Raw genomic sequence first — 22101 nt, 5'->3', positions numbered from 1 at the left:
TCTATCAAAAGTATTGTCATGACATTTTGCGGGGGTGAAGTGGGGATTGGGATCAAAAACGGGGTGGGTAGGGAGGGAAGTGCACGGGATTATGGTGATGGCGCACAGGTGACTTGGTGATGGGAAACCCGTGGGGATTACAATTGAGATGGAAAAAAAATGTATAAAATGTTGTAAAAATAAACTTATAAAATAATAATAAAAAAAAGTATTGTCATGAAGCACAGGGAATGCTTCACCAGGCGTCAAGAAACTAGATTATATTCTTAACTTTTAAGTACCAACAGAATATTTGGATGAGTCTCAAGTTACTTTAGACCATCTCTTTCATTTGTAAAAAGAGCTCAAGTAAAGACTAAGTTGTATTTCATGGCCCTCCCAAGCTCTAATATTTTATAATACCTTTTTATAAGAGGACTTGGGGTGGGTGAAGGGATACTCTGAAATAAGCATTACATTTATACATGCATTTGTAACTTTTGCAGAAGTTTTTGCTTGCTGACCAAAAACTAAGAATAAAAGGAAAACTCATTTTCTTACCTGAAACTGGTAGTTTTGTTAATACAAAACAAACTGCCAGTCTTCTTATTATTTAATGTTTACTAATGTGCAAAGTGTTGTGGGTTTTTTGCAATTTAACCTGAAAAAAATACTTTTGTCGATATTTTAAACTTTTTTCATTTATAAGTTGTATAAAAGTTTTTAGGGGATTATAGAGAATAACCATTTGTTCATAAGTGTACAGACTTCAAATCATGAGTCTCTTGAGAATCTGTGAGAAAATGTTTTAAATGTTTCGACTCGGCTATCCAATTATAACAGTGCTAAATTTAGTCAGATTTTGGCTTGTGTTCATCTGCACAATGATGATAATCTCCAATTTGGACTTTCCAATATAAGCATTGTTATGAAATCGTCTGTCTAAGATTGCTTAGAAAAGGCAAAAATAACCTTAATTTTTGCAAATCTGAACAACAATATGCAAGATAAGATGAAGAAAAGGCTTCAATTGCATAACTCAGTAGAATTATGAATATCCCTATAGCCTCCTCCCTAGCCCAATCCTAAAAACAATCCTACTTTATTCAAGCATACTTTTTTAAAAAATTATATGACTCAGGTACAGCTTTCATGGGTCATTCTAGTATAGGACACATTAGGAACAGAGAAATATACCTATTTGTAATAAACAAAGTATAAGCCACACACAATCAAATGATTAGAACTTTTGCATATACTAGGTATATTTAATCACCTTTGTCACATCTAGGTATGCATGTACGGAGTACTACATGTAGGAAAATCTAGCCAAAATTTATAAGCTTCCTTTCTGCAAAGTCCAAGGAAGTTAATGAGCATAGGTCCAATGACCAAGTTACCCTTTTTGTCAAGAATGCTTTCTATACACACATTCACGCAAATACAGAACCCCTCCATTAAACAGTTTGACCCTTTATGTCTTCAGGAGCTGAATATTAACCACCTAAAGCTGAGGTAGACAGTATGAACTTAAGGAACACATATCACTATCTCAAGCAGTTACTGTACAGAGAGAATTTGTTATGAAAATTGAAATAGACTGCTAGTTAATAGTGATGTCAACACAGTGAGGAAGCCTGATATTTCTGCTTTACGGAATCTGTTTTGTAAGTCTTCTTTTCTGTTTTATTTTCCCTAGGTATTTCCCTAGGTATACTCTGTCTTATTTTCCCTAGTGCTATCTTTTAATTCCCTAAAAATTTCTACTTCTCTGCCTTTTTCTCTGTATCTGATAGCATAACAGATACACGTATATCTGATGTCTTTTCAGAATTGGATACCAGTCAGTGAAAGGGTTTCTATTAGCTACTTTGAACAAATATTTATTATTCTTTCAAATGTTTTTCTTTCAGAATATTCCCATTTAAGAGACTTAAAAACTTTTCTATAAATTTGGGCCCATATTCTTTAATAAGACCACTTTATTTGAATAAGTATAAATCTTACATAGGCAAAAATAAACCAATTTTTGTTAACAGAAAATAACATGAAAAAGCATTTTAGCCTAACAGTGGGCACTAAATAAGGTGATATAAATAATGACCACCATTCTTTGTCTTTCACAGTCAAGCAGATTTTTCCAAAGGCTAGTGAAAGAGGACAATAGCCAATGTTTTACAGAATAGTTCTAAGTTCGTCCAAGTTTCACTTATGGTATATTTACTATACTTCAATTATGGTGACAGGGACTGGGCTAAATGTCCAAATGTAACAAATAGAGAAATAACTAGAAAGAAGATTTTGCTCTCACAAAACTAGAGTTTATGTAGGGGAGTAACAAATTGTACTTTACAATGTATAACTACAGATAGGCGTTGTCAAGAAACAAAGCAGGGTTTAATGAGAAGATAATATAAGGAATTTGACTCATATTGTGGGGTCAAGGAAAGCTTTCCTAAAAAAAAAAAAAGTGGTACTTAAGTGGAAATCTAAAGAATGGTTAAATGTCAGGTTGGGGAACCCTTATGAGAAGGGGTGGAAGGAAGGAAGACAGTCTCTTCACAACTGAAGGAAAGCATGTCAAAAGGTACTATAATCAAAACTGGGGTGGGGTGGGAAAAATGCATGGGACTATGGTGAACTGTTCACACAGGTGAACTGGTGGTGGGAAGATGATGGGGATTACAACCAGGATGAAAAAAAAATGCACAAAATGAAGAATGATGTAAAAAATAATAAAATTTAAAGTACTAAATGCAAAAAAAGGTCATATGACTAGAGGCATATTAGTTTCCTCTTGCTGCTGTAAGGCAGTGTCACAAATTAAGTGGCTGAAAATGGCACTTACAGCATTTTACACCAGTGTAAGTCAGAAAACAGCAATGAATCTTATGGAGTTAAAAGGCAAGGTTTGCTTTTAGAGTCTTTAGAGAAGAATCTGTTCCATTCTTTTTTACAGTTTCTAGAAGTGGGCCACATTCTTAGGCTGATGGCCACTTTAACGCACCCCTTAAGCAGCAATAGTAAGTCCTGTCTTTTTCCTGACGTCATCTCTTTGAACCTTTATTTTTCTTTTTCACTTAGGAATCTTGTGTCCATCCAGATAATCTTTTTAACACAAAGATCTTAGTTTAATCACACCTGCAAAGTTCCATTTTTCATCTACATTAACAGATATACAGGTTCTAGGACTAGGACTTGGGACATCTCTGGAAGCCATTATTAAGCCATACATAAGAGAGATCAGGTTTCACTTAAGAACTGAAAGAAGATCAGGATAGACAGGTACAGAAAATGAACGAGGATGAAGTATAGCCAAAGATCACACTGAACATAGCATCATAAACTAACCCATATAATTTTTAATCTTAATATTGATAACATGTGAAATCTAAAGAGGGGGTGAGATGAGCTTTGATCTTTTAAAATATCTCTCATGCAACTGGAGAGGAACAAAACAGAGGTTCAGGAAAAACATGACAGTGGTAGCAGCAACAGATATTCAGGTGATTAAGAGTATTGTTCAGGCTATCGAGTTCATTTTTTGATGTAAAGCTGTATTTATTTGGGCATATGTTTTAGTGGTATAGGTTTACACCTCTACAAATGTATATTATTTTACTATACCTATCACCAAAGCCCCAGGAATCCTTCATTCAAGGTCCTCTCTCCCCTTTGCTATATTTTTACAAATATATCTTGCTATATTTTTCTTTTTTGTTAGGTAGTTTTGTGTTCTTTTGATTTCTTGTATTCACTCTTTTAAGTTTGGAAAGTTTTCTTTCGTATTTCCTTAAATAGCTTTTCAGTTCTCTTTCCTTTTCTGGGATGTCTGTGCTTGTTAATATGTTCTTTCCTTACGATGTCAGATAATTCTTGAAGTGTTTTCTTCATTTTTTTTCTTTCTGTATCTCTCTTTTTCTATTTTGAATCTTTTCCCACTTGCATCTTTGAGCTTACAGATTCCTTCTTTCATTTAATTTATTCTACTTCCTTGGCTGTCTCCAGAATTTTTCATCTCTTCCATTGATCATTATACAATTTACCATCCTATTTTTTAAATTACACTTTCAATTTCAATCTGCCAGCAACTGATTGTCTTTCGCATAGCACTCATTTGCTTTTCTCTAAATTGTTCTCCTCAATTTTCTTTTGTATTGTTCAATTTTTTTTATTTTCCTATAAAGCACATATGCTAAGCATGTTTCCAATTTATTAGTTCAATTAAATATTTAATTCTCCTCACTTTCTTGGGAAAAACAGGATAATAAATTCCATTTTATAAAAAGAAATCAAAGTTTAGAAATGATAAGCAACTAAGGTGATCCAATATGTAATTGCTAGGGTTTATATACATGTAACATCCTTGGTTATGTACCTACAAGAACAAGTGCATAGCTACAGATACAGAAATGTGTATGTAAATGTAAGTAATTAATATACCTTATATATAATCTATAAGTAGTTATAAATACATATACATATATACTGCAATAAATATAAATTACTGTAAGTAAAACAAATGGCTAATTATGAAGCATAAGTATGTTACTTACTGGAAAGTACAGAAGCAGAGACCCAAAGAGGATTGTTTCCAACAGGATAAGGCCTGATGCTCTGATGCTCTAAAAACAAAATAAAAATATCATTGTCAGCTTACATTTCCAGGTATGGAAGAATTTATGTTTATAATGCCTCACACAGTAGAAGAGAATTCTTTAGGGGAAAATAAGTAAAACTGGGCTAGTATTCAGACAAGTGGACTTAACTGAAACATGCAAAAAGACTAACAAGGAGGTAGTAGAATTAATAATATTGCCAGAGGCTTCATGGAATTTTGTTCACCAACTCTGAATCAATGAATAGCCTGAGCAGCAGAAAACTGATATTTAGAAGATCCTATCATTTCAAAATCCAATTTTGAAAAGTTGTCATTTAACTAGTATCTCGACAGCAGCTCCTAAAGTAACTTTACTAACCTCCTGCTGAAATATAAAGTCACATGTGAAAAGGAAAAGCACAATCCTGCTGTGAACAGAGAATTCAAAGAAAAAATATAAATACAAATATATATGTGAAAAAGTGCTCACCCTCACAAGCAATCAGGAAAGCTAAGTTGAAATTATTTCATGTTGAGCCAACTGCATCAAAATGATTGAGAAGACTAATAGTATCACTTTTTGGTTAGAATGTTGGGAAATGGGCACCTTCAAACTGATAAAAATACAAATCAATGAAGCCTTTGGGTAGGCAATTTTGAAAAGTCTATTAAAATACTAAATGTCTATACACAATTGCAACAGAAGCTACTTCCAGAGGATCTTATACTAAAGGACTACTTGCAAATTTGCACTGGCCAGGCACAGGGAATATTTCCCACACCTGCGGTTTCTTCAGAGGCTGAATGGACAAATGAGTAAATGAGTAGGAGAAGACCCAACTTAATAACATACATATGGGAATTTTACATGCTGTAAAATGTAAAGTAAAGGATGCAAATCGGGGGTATCTTTTATGTGCCAAGAGTGAGAGGACGGGATGAGGGCATCACTTCACATGATAAAACCTTGTCTCCATATCTAAGTCCTGACTTAACACAGGCTTTGCCAATAAAAAGGCTGCATCTGGAGACGTCCCTACTACAGCTAACATTCCGTAAGTAATGGTAACAGTTTCACCTGAGTCCCACAGGGCCTTTACCTGACTTATTTTCACATCTCTCTCTAACCATCATCCAGCTCACCACAACTCATTCCTTAGTACTTAGTTTCATTGATTTTTTTTTTTGAAGAAAAAAGGTTTTTTAGGGTTTTCTTTCTTTTTTTTTTTTCAGTGTCACCTCTGTATAAAGGGAAGGTGGTAGAAACAGGGTTTCTGGGAAGTATTTCTAAACTACCTGAACTGGATAAGGGTTCCCATGGTGTATGCTCATTGCACCCTGTAAGTGAGTGACGCAACAAAACCAAAGGCCTCACAAAAATGATCAATTTTACCGATGTCAATAGATGTCTGATTATTTGCCAATTCAGGTCAGGGTTGGGAAGGGACAAGGAAATTGTCTGGGAAGGAGCATGAGGTAACTTCCTGGGGGTAATGGAATCTCCTACATCTTGATCAAGGTGTGAATTACATTACAGTATATATTTGTCAAGCTTACTGCACTGTATAATTAAGACCAAGGCATTTTAAGATATGTATATCTTCTAAAAATTAGCAATGACAAATGGAAATTCAGATTAAAGATAAAAGTCAAGGTATTTTGTTATCTCTTAAATCTCAGAAAATCAGTGCCACCAATTCAAAAGGCCACAAGAATGGTAAACTAACAAAGAAATGTATTATTAAATAAACTTTTGGTTTATTTTTCTATTTATCTACTATTTGTAACTTAACTTTGTATAATTTTATTAGTCTACATTTAAGTCACTGACATTTTGATACTTATTCATTTAGATCTAATTGATCAATTTGAAAAGATGGAAGAAAGCACAAAAAAGGAATAAGAAATACACAGCTCAAAGTTCTTACACCCCCATAAAAAGGGAAAACACCACACATAGGGTGGTAATTAAGTGCTGCAGTCTTTATGACCTGAGTTTCGATACTGACCCTGTGTTTTCAGTAAAATTATTACTTTACTATTACTATTAGTTTATTTCAAAATCAATTAAAACTTAATTATATCTAGTTCTTTATGAATACACTATTTATAGTAAAATGTACCACATTTATATAAAGAACATAATACCTATTCAATCTTGGTGTACATAAAAATTCTTTTGAAAACAGTGTCTAAATACCTATTGTTAAGTTTGATTCTATTCTCCATTGGTATAATTTTTTCCAATTCAGTAAGTTCTTCAATTGTGATTTGAGCAAATTTTTTGTTACTATACTTCAATTGTACTTAAATTTGAAATAATATTTTTATGAGCTTTCAGTTTATAATAGGTGACTCTTTTCTGATATTATTGCCTTTATTCCTAACAGGCACTATAAAAACAAAAGAGCAAATACTATTAAAACTTACATTTTGTTTATTACCTTCTCCATCTTACTTACCAATATAACATATCACTAGGAATACAAAAAGGGTAACAATTTGTGTTAAGATTATTACAGAAAAATGTAGCCATTTGCTTGTAAACATTCTGATCAATTCATATCAGAATCTGTTCACATTACCTAGGTGATTTACAACTGGTTTTGTCAGACTCATTTTTATAGTACTGCAATATAACAAAAAAAATAGGTCATACTATGGGCAATGATATTATATTACAATCTTAATAAACTTGCTAAGAGTCCGAAACTTAATTTAACAATTAAAAGAAATGTTAATTGGGCCCTCCCTGGTGGTGCAGCAGGTTAAAGCACAGCAGTAAGAAGCTAAAGCAACTTCAGCATGAGTTTGATCCCCGCCTGCCCTGGAGGTGACCACATGGAGCGGCAGACCTCTCCTGACCCGCCTGCTGCTCCTCTCAGCAGTGTGCTTTATCTATCGGCCTGTTCTGCTCTCCACTCTGTCTCTGGTGAATCCTGTCATCACCCCTGCACCTCTGGCCTCTACCACAGTTCTGTATGCATAAACAAATAAATCTTAAAAAAAAAAGAGAGATGTTAACTAATGTTCATTGAGTTAGGGGCTAATTATTGGCTACACTGGCAATCATAATATATTACAATATATAGCTGTGTCATATTAACACACCATACACCTTAAATTTACATAATGTTATATACAAAAATATTTTAATAAGTGATAGGCTAGAACTTGATTTGAGAATTATGATATAATTAAGCAGAATATTTTTGGTTTATGAAATTAAAACTATTATAAGCACATTTCCAACCACTAACATTAATGGATTGTAAGCAAGATAAAATATAAAAACTTCAGAAATAGATACATATGGAAATCTATGGACAAAGCATGCTCTGAATAGAATAAAATGTAGTTCTTAAGACAAAATGGATCTATTAGTACTAAATTGGTTCAAATAGTCTACATTAATTCAGAATTTACATTAATTCCTATTTTTCAGTCACTGCTTTTGGTCTACAAGAGCTCTTTCACCATATGTCTGTGGTCTGAAAGCACGTATCATGACGGCTGTTTCAAATACTTGCAAAATTTATAAAGATATTTTGACTTCCTGAATCAGAGCTATAAATAAAATTTATTTTAAGGCATTTCAACACCAGTTTTTCTGATACCAAAAGAATAAAAAATCAGTGCAAATGGACATGAAAATAATTTGATTACTTCCTATTCCTGAATCTTAAAATACAAATCACTAAGGTGATTCAAGCTTTGGATAATGACGTAAAGCAAGATTTGTTTAATAAAAACTTTTCCTTGCTGATATACATGATACAGTCTGCCTCTCTGGGTCCCTCTCTGGTGGCACAACGGGTTAAACTAGCTGCAGCCACTTCAGCACAAGCTCGATCCCAGCCAAGGAGGTGACTCACAAGGCACAGCAGACCTCTCCTGTCTTGCCCACTGCTCTCCTCAGCAGTGTACTTTGTTGATCTTCCTGTTCTGCTCCCCACTCTGTCTCTGGTGAATCCTCTCACCACCCCCACAACTCGGGCCTGTACCCCAGTTCTGTATGCACAAATAAATAAATCTTCTAAAAAAAAAGTCTCTCTCTATACTAGCTCTCTGGGTACCTCGCTCATTCCTATAGCACAGGTTACCACCCAGTCATTGTGGTAACTTGATTCTATCTTTAGTTCTGACTTCTATTTTAAACACCATTCTTAACTATCCCTGTAAAAGTTCATGAATGACTTTTATTTCAGCAAATCCAAAACCAAACTCATTTTTGAGCATTCAAACCCATTAGTTCAAAATCTCCTGTCTTTGTTAGTGGCTTTACAATGCACCAGAAAATCAAATCAGTGAAGAGAGAGTCATTGGACACTCCTCTCTCACTGCAGGAGTGGTGATGGAGAAGTGTGATGGTGTTACAAACGGAGGAACCTTAGCGGAGGAACCTTAGGTATTGAGTTTCAGGGTTCCATGTCTCATCCGTGACAGAAGGGTATGACTATGTTGCAAAAAGGAGGAGAAAGAAGACAGTGATGATATTGTAAAAACAGCCAATGCCATCCCCACTGGTACTTGTAAGTATGACTTAGGGTTGGTAGTTTTGTTTTTTGCTTCTATCTTCTATCACAGGAAAGTCAATGAGTTTCTGAGAGAAGAGATTGGTTTTAAAATGGTAAAGCTGAATTTAGATAATATCTCTGGCTGCAAGATGGAGACAATATTGAAGGAAATGTCTAATGAATTTACGCAGGTAAATAAAATAGCAATGCACTGATGGCAGTGGAGCTGGAGAACACTGACTCCATTAGAAGTGCAAACTTGACAGGAATGTATGCTGGACTGGCACATAAAATGAGGAACAGAGGTATGTCAAAGTAATACTGTACTTGTAACTTACTCTCTGATCAATGGTGGTGGCACTCTCTGAGATGGGAAAGAGGGAACAGGAGAAAGTCTGACAGAGAAAGATCTAAAAACTGATTTTAAGTGTACTGATATACTGAGAAACAAGCAAAAATATCAATTAAGATCATCAAGGCTCTAGATCCAGAGAGCAGAAGGAAAGTCTGAGATTGTCTAGGCAATGATAATATTTAAAAGAGAAGGTCTTGGACTGATCTGCATCTGCTGTTTGGTTACATCTGTCATATATAGTCATGTCCTTTAGCTTATTTCCCACATTTATTTCACTGGTGAGCCACTAGTGTTTGCCTTCTGCATTGCTGGTTCATTTGTTCTTATGCCTAACTGCTCATTTGCTTTCAGGCAAGCATTTCTCTGTTTGCATATCTGTCTCAAAGAAAACAAAACCAACCCCTCCTTGGCAGTTCATGCAGTTTTTATTGTCTCAGTCACTTCATGGTGCTAAACACCCAGAATAGATTAATCAAGGACTTTCCCTTCACATTTGATTTCTTTTAGAATCAGTTTTGAGTTTGTGACCTTTCCGCAATCTCAGTCACCTTTATTTCTTTCTTTGTTCATTAAGGCGACACTGGTTTACACCACTCCCCATGATGTAGGGGTACGGGTCTATACTACTGTCATACCACCCAACAGTGTGTACCCATGGTCCCCCACCATGGCCCATGGGACTCCTTCCTAATCTCCACCAGTAGCCTTAATTCCACATTCAGATATCTGGAGTTTGTTTTGGCTTAGTTTTGTCTGTCCTTTGGTTTTTGATTTTTTTTTCCTATAAAAGGAAATGATCAGTATTTGTCTTTCTCTTAACTTATTTCACTTCACACAATTCCCTCCAGTTTCAGCTTGTTGTTCCAAGTAGAAAGATTTTATCTTCTTAATAATTCTTTTATAGATGAGTAACACTCTACCATGCATATATGTATATATGTGTGCATATCTGTATATGTGTATACACACAGAGACTCATGTATGCACACACATCTTACTCAGATCAGATCAGATCTATAATAAGTGTATCTGGGGGTGGAGTGCCAAATAACTGTCTATTAAGCACATCTGTTTTAGTGCCTTATGTAGGGCTTTTGCTTCCTTGTTGATGTTCTGTGTGATTGATCTGTCCATTGATGTCAGTGGGGTGAAGGATTGCCCTATTATTATTGCATTGCTGCAATGTCTGTTTTTAGGTTTGTTAATGATTGCTTTACACATTTTGATGCTTCATTCCTGAGTTCTCTTATGTCACATATTCTTTTCTTCATTTTTCCTACTCCATGGTCTTAATTATTACAGTAATATTGATCTCAATATAATAGGAAGATAAAAATCTTCCATGTCTTTGTGGGTGGATTGCAAAGAGCTGGTCTTTTCTTGTGATGTCATACTTGCTGAAGTCAAGGTGTCATGTGTTATATTTTATTATATGTGCATTTTGCTGCTTTAAGTCTATTTAACACAAAAAATGAATATCTATTGCAGCAACTTATGGAGTTAAACTACTTTTACTCTTCCCACAATTGGAAATATGGTTTGATATTTTTTTCTTTTTAGACTTCTATGAGACCTGTTTTTTTTTTAAAGATTTATTTATTTATTCATACAGAACTGGGGTACAGGCCAGAGCTGCAGGGGCAGTAAGAGGATTCACCAGAGACAGAGTGGGGAGTGGAACAGTATTATTATCCCACTTTATAAAGAAGGAAACTGAGGTGATAAGTAGTCAGTAACTTATTGAAGGTTTAAGAGCTAGGTGCCAGGAGTGGCTCCTAGATAGACAACTTTAAAGTCTACGACCTGAATTATTGTTCCCTATTGAATTGCCAAGCACACAACATGCTGCACTAGATGCTTATATATGTCTTATATTTCCTTATTTTCATTTCCTCATTTGATTGTGAGTCTTTCAAGAGCAAACCAGTATCAAAATCAACTTTGTAAACTTAGGTAAATATTCATGTATAAGTAGTTAAGGAAGTCATTCAATTATAAGTGTGCAAAGTCTTTTGCTTATATAATATTTGAGTGGGCTTTAAAAATGAAGATCCAAGGAAAATGGAAAAAATTATTAAACACTCAAAATATTTCTCAAAAACCAAGCAATTTAGTATAATGTAATTCAGTTCCATTAATTTTTAGTTATTTTAGTATTTATTATGTAATTGGTTTTTACCATTTAAATAAGCACAAATAAATATAAATGCTTGAAAAGAGCATTGGTTATTATTAAATGTTTTAAGTCTCTTATGGGCATATAAATTTACATAAATGTGTTATAATCACTTTAGTAGTTCTTTATAACTCATAATAAGTGTTGCTACCACCAGATGGAGTAAGAGGTTATTTAAATATAATTCTTAAGAAGAGCAGGAAAAAAAAATATCCATTCAGCTTAACTCTTCTCCAAGCTCTGGTTGGAGATTATCTCCATCTTTACACTTATTGCCACCCTGGTATCCAAATACATTCACACACACTGACTCTCTCACACTATTCAGTCACTGTATATGAGTAATTCCCTGGGTTAGGCATTAGTGGATGTCATTAAAATTTAGTACTATGCAGTAAACCAATGACAGAAGTCATTAAAATACCATGTAGAAATTCATTTATTCGGTTAACTAGTAGGCACTGAGCAAGAACGAAACAGAAAATGTGTAAGCTTTGTTGTGACATAAGGGGATAACATAAGGGGAAATGCATGCAGACATAGAAATTGGATTACAACAATGTGGTCAGAGTTGGCTGGGTCTACATTTTAGAATTTAGATAAAATTGACATAGTACCCATATATAAAGTAAAAAAAAGAAAAATCATTGGTAAGATTTTCATGATCAATGACATAATGAAGTAAGGACAATCTTTACAACAAATAATGTTGACAAAATTAAATGTCCACACCCAAAATAATGACGTTGGATGATTACCTCACCCCATGTATAAAATTTGAGGCAGTATGGATTGAAGACCTACATCTAAAACTACAAAATTCCTAGGAAATAACCCTAGGGGAAAGACTTTATGACACTGGATTTAATAATTATTTCTTGGGTATGACGCCAAGGCACAGGTACTGAAAGAAAAAAATAGATAAATCGGACTTTATCAAAATTAAAAATCTTGGGGCATCAAAGCACACTATAAAGCAAAGAAAAGAAGAAAAAAATGTGAATCAAATATCTAATACATGATTTATATTCAAAATATAGAAAGGATTCCTACAACTCAACAATGTAAAATGAAACAACTTAATTAAAAATGAGCAATAGGCCCTCCCTGGTGGCGCAGCGGGTTAAAGCACAGCACTGAGAATCTAAAGCCACTTCCGCATGAGTTCGATTCCCGCCTGCCCTGGAGATGACCAGATGGCGTGGCAGACCTCTCCTGACCCACCCGCTGCTCCCCTCAGCAGTGTACTTCGTCAATCTGCCTGTTCTGTTCCCCACTCTGTCTCTAGTGAAGCCTCTCGCCTCCCCTGAGCTTCTGGCCTGTACCCCAGTTCTGTATGTACAAATAAATAAATCTTTAAAAAAAATGAGCAATAATCTTGAATGTTTCTGCAAAGAAGATATAAAAAAGACTAATAAACACATAAAAAATGTTTAGCTATTACCATTCATTGGGAAAATGAAAGTCAAAAGCTTGAGATACCACTTCATTAGTATTGCTATTAAAAATAAGAAGCAAAAACAAAACAGCAACTGTTAGTAAGGATATAAGTAATTAGAATTCTTGCAAATTGGTAGTAGAAATATCAAATGGATTAGCCTCTAAAAATGATTTGGTGGCTCTGTAAAAAGTTAAATGTAGAATGGAACTATAATTTCACAATTCCACTCCCAGTTGATGTCCAAAGAATTGAAAGCAGGTACTCAAATAGATATCTGAATGCCAATGTTCATAGCAGCATTATTTACAATAGTCAAGTCCAAATGTCTTTAAAAAAATGAACTGATTGATAAAATGTGATATATACATACAATGGAAAATTATTTAGCAATTAATAAATGAAATTTGGGTAATGCTATATCACATTAATGAAGCTTTAAAACATTATACTAAGTAAAATAAGCCAGATACGAAAGGACAGAGAATGCCTCATTCCACTTACATGATATACCCAGAAAATACAAATTTGTAGAGATAGAAAATAGAAGAGAGCTTACTGGGGGTAAGGAGAGTGGAAAGTTGTTAAATGGGTATAGAGTTTAGTAGAGAATAATGAAAACATTCTGGGTAGATAGAGGCAATGATTACACAATAGTGTGAATATACAAAATATAATGCCACTGAATTGTTCACTTTTATGTTATATGTATTTTTTACCACAATAGGAATTTACCAAAAATAGGCATTCAAACAGCATAATTCACCCAGATCTTTCATTAAAAATCACTTATCACACTAAAGTAAAATATTTCATTTCAAAACCAAAAATTAGCAGTTGTAAAATAGTCTATTAATAACTATTTTTTTTAAGTAACATTTACAGCAATGGGCAGGGAAACACAAACAACAGTGGCTATCACCTTTCTAAACTATTAAGCTCAAAATACTTTTTTAATTTAATAAGAATAAAACAAGCAAAATTATTTTGAGAAGTGGAATAAGCTGCTGTTCTTTCTTGTGTATATTCTGAAAAATATTTCATTTGGAAATGAATTTTACTAACACTTGACATTATTAAGTTTTAAGACATACTCTCTTCAGAATAGCTAGTAGAAAAGAATATGTTACTTGTCATAATATTTGATAAAAAATGTAAAAGTAATTTTAAAATATTTAATATTCTGAAACTTTTAAATATTGTTTTAAAATTGCTGCTGCTGTTTTAGAAGAATTCACTGTTTTAAAATTATTCACAATTTGCTGACAGATTTTTAATCTTTATCTAAAAGCACAAGGACAAATATATGGAATTATATATTTAGTTCCCTAAATGTGGGGAGCAAATTTAATTTGTCCTTTGGTGTCACCCTATATGCTTCAACCCCAAAATATAATGGAATCTAGTATGTGTCATATCAAGTAACAAAATGACAAACCAATCTTCAAACAATGATTCTTGGTGACTAACAACTATTGTGTTGCTACCTTGGGAAGGGCTAAGTCTCATTTATGTGAATGCACTCATGATTAGACTTCTTTGGAAGAACCATCAACTGAGAGACATAAATTTTTGTATCCTCTATGTCTCTTTATGTTATCACTTAATATTTCATTATACAACATACAACTTCCTCATACAGCATACACACTGTAGATCTTTGTCTAGATATACAGGATCCACTGCTAGGTGTAATGCTGCCATAATTGTTCTATTTTTGGTCAACAGTGTTATTCCTGTCAAGTCACAACAGTATAATATAAATATAAGAGACCCATTTTCCAAACCCGTTTTTAACTTTTAGCTTTGTTGGAAGGTTGATATGTATTCTCCTAAAAACAAATACAGTTGCACACCTCCTCATATGCTTATTTATTGACCACTGATAAAGTTTATTTGAAGAAATGTCTATTCAAATCCTCTGCCCATTCTTTTTTAAATAGGATTATCTTATTTTTTAGTTACAGGCATTATTTATATATTCTTGATATTAGTATGTTTTACAAGCTTTGGTTAAATGAAGAGCAATTTGCATGTCTACATTTTTAGTAATATATCCTACTGACATAAAGGTTGATTTTAATTTGTATTGTATATGTCTGTTAATGAAACTATCTACTTAGAATAACCATTAAGGTTTGGAACAATAGCAAAATGGATAAATTCTCAAGAATCTCAAAGAAGTTTGTTGGTTTTCTTAAAATGTTAACTTGAAGCTTCATAATGGAAGCCAAATTTACAGAGATTGTTTTCTTAAGTTCCAACAGGAACACTTTACACTTTCAATGAGTACTGCAGACCAGTATGTATAACTTTACAAATAGCTAAAGTTATAAGCTGACTTGAAATCTAAGAAGGTGGATACTTTATTTGGGCTTTGTTTTTGCTTTCAAATGGTGTAGATATGTTTCCGATAGCAAGAGAACCACAAATTTGACCAACACCAGCTACAAGTAATTAATTGGGTGACCATCTGAAGATAGCTCCCCAGAAAGCATTGCTCTGGACATTTTAACATTCCACCTACCACTGACTGAAAAGCCCACAAATGCTTATACCACTCTTCCATTTATTAGAACAGAACTAAAGGACAGGTTCTCTCAATATAAGCTTATTGAAAGGATCACTATTATTCTGGGACACTAATGCAAGACCAAATATAAGGTCATGAATAAATTCATTCTTCAAAGTATAATGTGCTCAAAATAGCCAAGTCCATTTACCATCTTCAAATATGGCTAAGAGGAATAAAAAAGAGATATAATAAACATCACAGGGCTTTCTAGATATGAAAACATGAACAATATATTAGGTACTGGCAGAAGAAGTTTCTCTAGAGGCCAAAGAGATGATGTAAAGGAGAGTCCTTTAAGGTAATGAAGCACTCAGGCTCCAGGCAAAATGGAGGAAATATTCTGAGATGAAATGTTATAAAAAATTTTATATTACTAATCCTTATTTCTCTGGGAAGCTAAAGACTATCACTTTCATACTCTAGTCTGATCATATTATAGAAAGACTTCTGCTAACAAGAGAGGTATACCTGGAATTGGAAAACTCTATTTGCTAAAAAAGAGAAAAAGTTACTTCATTAAAAAAAGAAAAAGAAAAATCATAACCAGGGTACCTGGGTTTACCTTGGCTTTGCGAAAGTGATAGACCACCAGCATGCTAATGAAGTCCAGCAGCATACAAAGGGCTTGAAAGGAGATGATAGCCAGTCGCAAGTACTTGTCCTCCTGGACAAAGCAGGGGCTGTCATCAGCACAGTAGGGGCAGCCCTCTCTGCAGGGGAGGCAGACATGGGCTTCTTCTGACACATCTTTTGCACTTCCTGAAAAATGGTGATCCGGACCCCTTCCTGAAAGTTCCAAATAAAATCAAAGGTCATTGGTACCTCTGAGGTAGTTCAGACTGAGTACAAAGTTAAAACATATCCTCACCTCTTCATTTCTTTTTCATTTGCTAAAGCCCTTTTGTCAATTTTCTTGCTAGTAGAGGTAGTTACTTTGCCTTATACTCTAACAAAAATTCTTTTCATCTCTTTGAGTTAAAAATAATTGTCATTCAGAGTAATTGAAGAAAATTGGCAAAAATGGAAATGAAACTCCCTCAAAGATAGGGAACAGCTTTCTAAATTTTTCACATCGTTTCTCCCTCCTCACCAACTGATACTCCCCGATAGCACAAATCATTGTTTCATAAATACTTGTTCAAGAATTTACCAGAAAAAAGGATAAGAAAGTTGTGTCTTCCTGCACCAATATACCTAACACATTAGAAACTTCTTGACCTAGAAGACACAGAATCCAAAATGAGGCTTTGATTGCTCCTTAATTCGGCAGGGATCTCATCCACCAAGTTCATTAGGTCTAAATTGGATAAGATGGTACTTAATAGATAGTTGTTTACTGGGCAATTGCCTAACGATGATGCATCTCTTGCCCTGAGTACAATCCGTATTTACAAGTTATCATGCAATTTCCCACATTGCACAGGATGTTTCCATACGATTAACTAACTGCTGCTTTTGATTATTGCATTAATTTTAGATTCTTCTGCTCAGCTATTAAACTTAGTACTACAAGTTGAACTGGTATATCTTAAGTCTTCATTGTTGAGTTGAGCTTAATATTAAAAATATTCATGAATCACATTTACTTATAAGAAACAAAAACAAACTATTCCCAAGTCTAAATTCATTATGAAAGTCATCAGTGAGTTTGTATCCAGTTTAGTATAACACAAACACAGAGTTGAGTATATAAAGCATATATAACTTTGAGTGAAGATGCACTAGAGGTTGTTCTGGCTAATATAAAATTTAGCAGAAAGTCTTTTATTTTCAATTATTTTGTTTTAGTATCAAGCAAACATGGTTGCCATCACCAGACAGCTTTGTGGTAATTAACGTGATTACACTGGTTGTTAATATACTTATTCTGAAAAAAAAAAAAAAATTCTGAATTAAAAATGGAGATGCTGGCCCTCCCTGGTGGCACAGCGGGTTAAAGCACAGCACTGAGAATCTAAAGCCACTTCCGTATGAGTTCGACCCCCACCTGCCCCGGAGGTGACTACATGGCGTGGCAGACCTCTCCTGACCCGCCCGCTGCTCCCCTCAGCAGTGTACTTCATCCATCTGCCTGTTCTGCTCCCCACTCTGTCTCTGGTGAAGCCTCTCACCACCCCTGAGCCTCTGGCCTGTACCCCAGTTCTGTATGCACAAATAAATAAATCTTAAAAAAAAAATGGAGATTCTTTCTGAGATTTATTTTGTGTGTATCAAGTCAATACAATCAATAAAAAAAACACCAACTAGGGTGTCTTACTTTATTTTTCTCTTACTAGAAAATCTTATTCATAAACCAAACTTAGATATCATTTCTGTGTTTGACTAATACACATTTTTTTCTCTAACCTACATTTGTTGTTCATCTGTCTTTCCTAATTATAACCCCCTCTATATTGATGTATTTTATTATTCCTATAAATTAAGGTTCTTTCCTAAGAATTATAATGTCTCCCAATTCGTATTTACTAGAGAAATGTAGTTATCTGTCTAGATTCAACCTAATGAGACAGAGACTGGATGGTAGATCACAAGACTCAATCTACAGCTGCTGTCCAAAGTTAATGCCTTAGTCCATTATTCTCTTCATCAACCTACTGCCCCAAGATAGCCATGACACAAACTTTGCATGACTCATCCACTCTATTTCTGCTCACTTCTTTTCTGATGCTCTAAACCCCTGTGACTACATTTACTCTCCTTTGCTGCTCACTCAGCTTACTGTTAGGATCCCATATTTCTATATGCTGACCAAACTGTGAGATAGAGAAGGGGGATCAGAAGCACGATGAATTATGGTGGTGATATGTGTGCACTTTTAAACTCTATACACCTTTATTGATGTTCTAATAAGATCAGAACTGCAAACAATACCAGGAAAGGCTTTTTTAAGAATTCACTCCATTTGGGGATTAAAAAAAAATCTATTGAAGTGTTAGGAAAATCAAAATTTACCCTTATAAGTATAAAAGTATCAATATCTTAATATTTTTCCTTATGGGAACTACAAATAGAATTTGAAGGTAATATTTGAAAATATGTGACAAAATTCTATTTGTATGCCTCCTGAAAATAAAATTACATTGTGTAGATATTGAAAAATTTTGTCATATACCATAAAAGCTCAGGTGGCAATTTCATCTGTTACTAATAAAAACCTAAAATAACTTTTCATAAATTTTCTAAAAATAGTATTTTTAATTTCTGAAGACTCAACTAATGAACAAATTAATGAACATTCTACTCTTCCTTTTCTTTGATAAACAAACATGTATCTTTTCTTAATTTCTTGGAATAATATTTCCTTGGAATTAATTTTCGAAGTATCAAACTGGTAAATCAAATACATCCACAGTTTTTACAACTATTGGGATATTTTTAAAACTTATGGTGCCAAAATGAACTCCAAAATTTTTTCTATGTTTTTTAGGCAAAAAATACTGAGCTTCTGATTTAGAAAAGAATGAGTTAAAGGAAAAGTATGGCTTAATCAGAAGTATTTCAGGTATTCATAGTACAAATATTATTTAGAAATATCACTATAGCATTAAGGGATTTGCTGATTAGATTATTATGTGCCAGTAGTACTAAACTGTATTTCTGCAAGAGCAAAAACATAACATTTGACATCTAGCTATCTGGTTCATGCTCACCTTTTCAGGCCAGTTAAGTCTAAAAGCTCTTACATTTGTCCAAATTTACTGATATTGAACAGTATTTTACTCAAGCCTGCCCTCACTTGAGTTTGAAAATACTACTATATTTGGAAAGATGTGAGTTTTTTCCTGGAAGCTTACAAACCTCACTTTTTCTCCAATTCCTAAAACAATGTCTCCTGAGTGATATTTCTTGGACATGATTTTTCAGACATGTAAATCAGTCAACTCATTTATCAGAAATCCCTTTTGGAGATGTTGTGGGACTCAGTGACCTTTGTAAGACCAGCTCCTAGTGCCCGTATTCCATGGCCCCCTCACTCTTCTGTTACACAGGCACATTCATGAAAAAGATGTGTCACTGTAATAAACACAATTCAGCTGGAAGTAACGAAGAATAGAGTCAGATAATTGCCAGTTATGTATTAGCTCTAGGTAGATGTTCACCTGAAATCCTTATTAAGGTAAACATCTCCTCCCCATCCACATATATTTTCCTTTCCACTAGAAATGGAGTCAACATATTCTTCCATCAATGTCTGGAGTTAAGATGGTACAGTGAGCCAGCTATGCAAAGATATATTCATCACTTGTTAGGGTGATGAGTAATGTGCTTCCAGTCTTCAGCTTGATAAAAATCACACTTAAAATTATGTTGTTAAAGACGTAGAAGATGGCCCTTCCTGGTGGCGCAGCAGGTTAAAGCACAGCACTGAGAATCTAAAGCCGCTTCCGCATGAGTTCGATTCCCTCCTGCCCCCTGCCCCGGAGGTGACCACATGGTGCGGCAGACCTCTCCTGACCCGCCCACTGCTCCCCTCAGCAGTGTACTTCGTCGATCTGCCTGTTCTGTTCTCCACTCTGTCTCTGGTGAAGCCTCTCGCCGCCCCTGGGCCTCTGGCCTGTACCCCAGCTCTGTATGCACAAATAAATAAATCTTTAAAAAAAAAAAAAAAGAAGTAGAAGACACAAAGAAATGCAAAGACATCCCCTGCTCATGGATTGGAAGAATTAACATTATCAAAATGGCCATCCTATCAGAAGAAATGTACAGATTCAGTGCTATTCCAATAAAAATCCAAAATGGAGCCACAAAGAAACAAAGAGCCAAAGCTCTACTGACTTCAAACTATACTACAGAGACATAATAATTAAACAGTAAGGTACCAGAATAAAAACATACATAGAGAACAATGAAACCAAATAGGAAATAATGCCACACATATATGAACAACTAATTTTTTTACAAAAGAGCAAAGAACATGCGGACAATTTGTTCAATAAACGGTGCTAGGAATACTGGACCACCATACACAAAAGAATGTAAGTAGAGCACTACCTCATACTATTCACAAAAAATAAACTCCAAATGGATAAAACATAAGACCTTAAACCATAAAACATATAGAAAAAAAATATAAAGGACTATGTGACATACCTCTCAGGAACATCTTTAAAAATTCATCCCCCAAAGCAAAGAAAGTGAAGGAAAAGATAAACAGCTAGGATTACATCAAACTAAAAGTTTTTGTACAGCAAAAGAGATATTAACCAAAACAAAGAGACTCCCTACTGATTTTTTTTTTTTTTGCACTTCATACAAATGAAAAGGAACTGTTCACAAAGAGATAATAAGTACTTATATAACTCAACAAAAACAAAGTAAACAATCCAGTCAAAAATGGGCAGAAGAACTTAAAACACACTTCTCCCAAGAGGAAATGCAAATGGCCAACATGCATATGAAAATGTGTTCAACATCCCTCATACTCAGGGGAATGCAAATCAACACCACAATGAGAGACCACCTCACACCAGTAAGATAGCACATGCTTTACATAAAACAATCTACTAACAAATGTTGGCAAGAATGTGGGAATAAAGGAACTCTTCTACACTGCTGGGGAATGCAAACTTAGTCCAACAACTGTAGAAAGCTACTAAAACTAAAGCTACCGTATGACCCAGCAATTCCACTTATAGGTATCTACCTAAAGGACAGCAAAACATTAATTCAAAAGAGCAAAGAACATGCGGACAATTTGTTCAATAAACATTAATTCAAAAGGATACTTGAACCCTTATGCTTACTGCAGCACTATTTATAACAGTTAAGCCTTGGAAACAACCCAAATGCCCAAAAAATAAATGACTGGATCAAGAATATTTGGTATATATGTATATATACCACATTATATATATATTATATATATATATATAATGGAATATTATTCAGCAACATGGATGGAGCTAGAAGGGATTATGCACAGTGAAATCAGTCAAAAGGAAGAAGAAAAATATCAGATAATTTCACTTATAGGAGGAACACAGGGGAACCCAATAAGGGATCAGGGGAAAAAATAATAATAAAAAATACAATACAACAAAACAAAAAGAAACAGACAACTGTAAATCAAATACATTCTGCAGGGGAGGGGAAGGGAGAGGTATTAAAACAGGGACAGGAAGAGCAGAAGGGACTATGGTGATGGTGCAAGGGTGAATTGGTAGTAGAAATTCTATAGGGACTACACCTGAGTAAAGAAAGCAAACACTGCACTAAAATGAATAATGATGTAAAATATAAACAATTTAAAAAATAAAATTAAGTTGCACTTGAGCAGGCCCAACACAATCAGATTTCTGTGTACATTGGTTCAATATTTATAATACCCACAGGAGAGGACATTTAAATTGAATGTGATTATATTTACACTACTATGCTAAAGATTGTCATCATTAGGACAAGAAGTATATTTGCATATCGTAAACACAGGATTGGCTAATAATGTTTCATATACTTTGACC

General features: G+C 34.3%; 1 protein-coding gene across 1 annotated transcript in view; it reads right to left on the bottom strand.

Moving 5' to 3' along the window:
• GPR158 (G protein-coupled receptor 158) overlaps window positions 1-22101 on the bottom strand; it is a 192940-nt gene that overhangs the window by 71244 nt on the left and 99595 nt on the right. The window contains exons 4-5 of the mRNA XM_012731360.1: window positions 16203-16426; window positions 4536-4604 (exon numbers count right to left, since the gene is read on the bottom strand). Of these exons, the coding sequence (XP_012586814.1) occupies window positions 4536-4604; window positions 16203-16426 (293 nt within the window). The remainder of the gene's footprint in view (window positions 1-4535; window positions 4605-16202; window positions 16427-22101) is intronic.

This window comes from Condylura cristata, unplaced genomic scaffold, assembly GCF_000260355.1.
Source record: "Condylura cristata isolate star-nosed mole 26May11 unplaced genomic scaffold, ConCri1.0 scaffold00030, whole genome shotgun sequence".
NCBI classification, from domain to species: Eukaryota; Metazoa; Chordata; class Mammalia; order Eulipotyphla; family Talpidae; genus Condylura; species Condylura cristata.
This window is presented reverse-complemented; position numbering and strand designations above follow the sequence as displayed.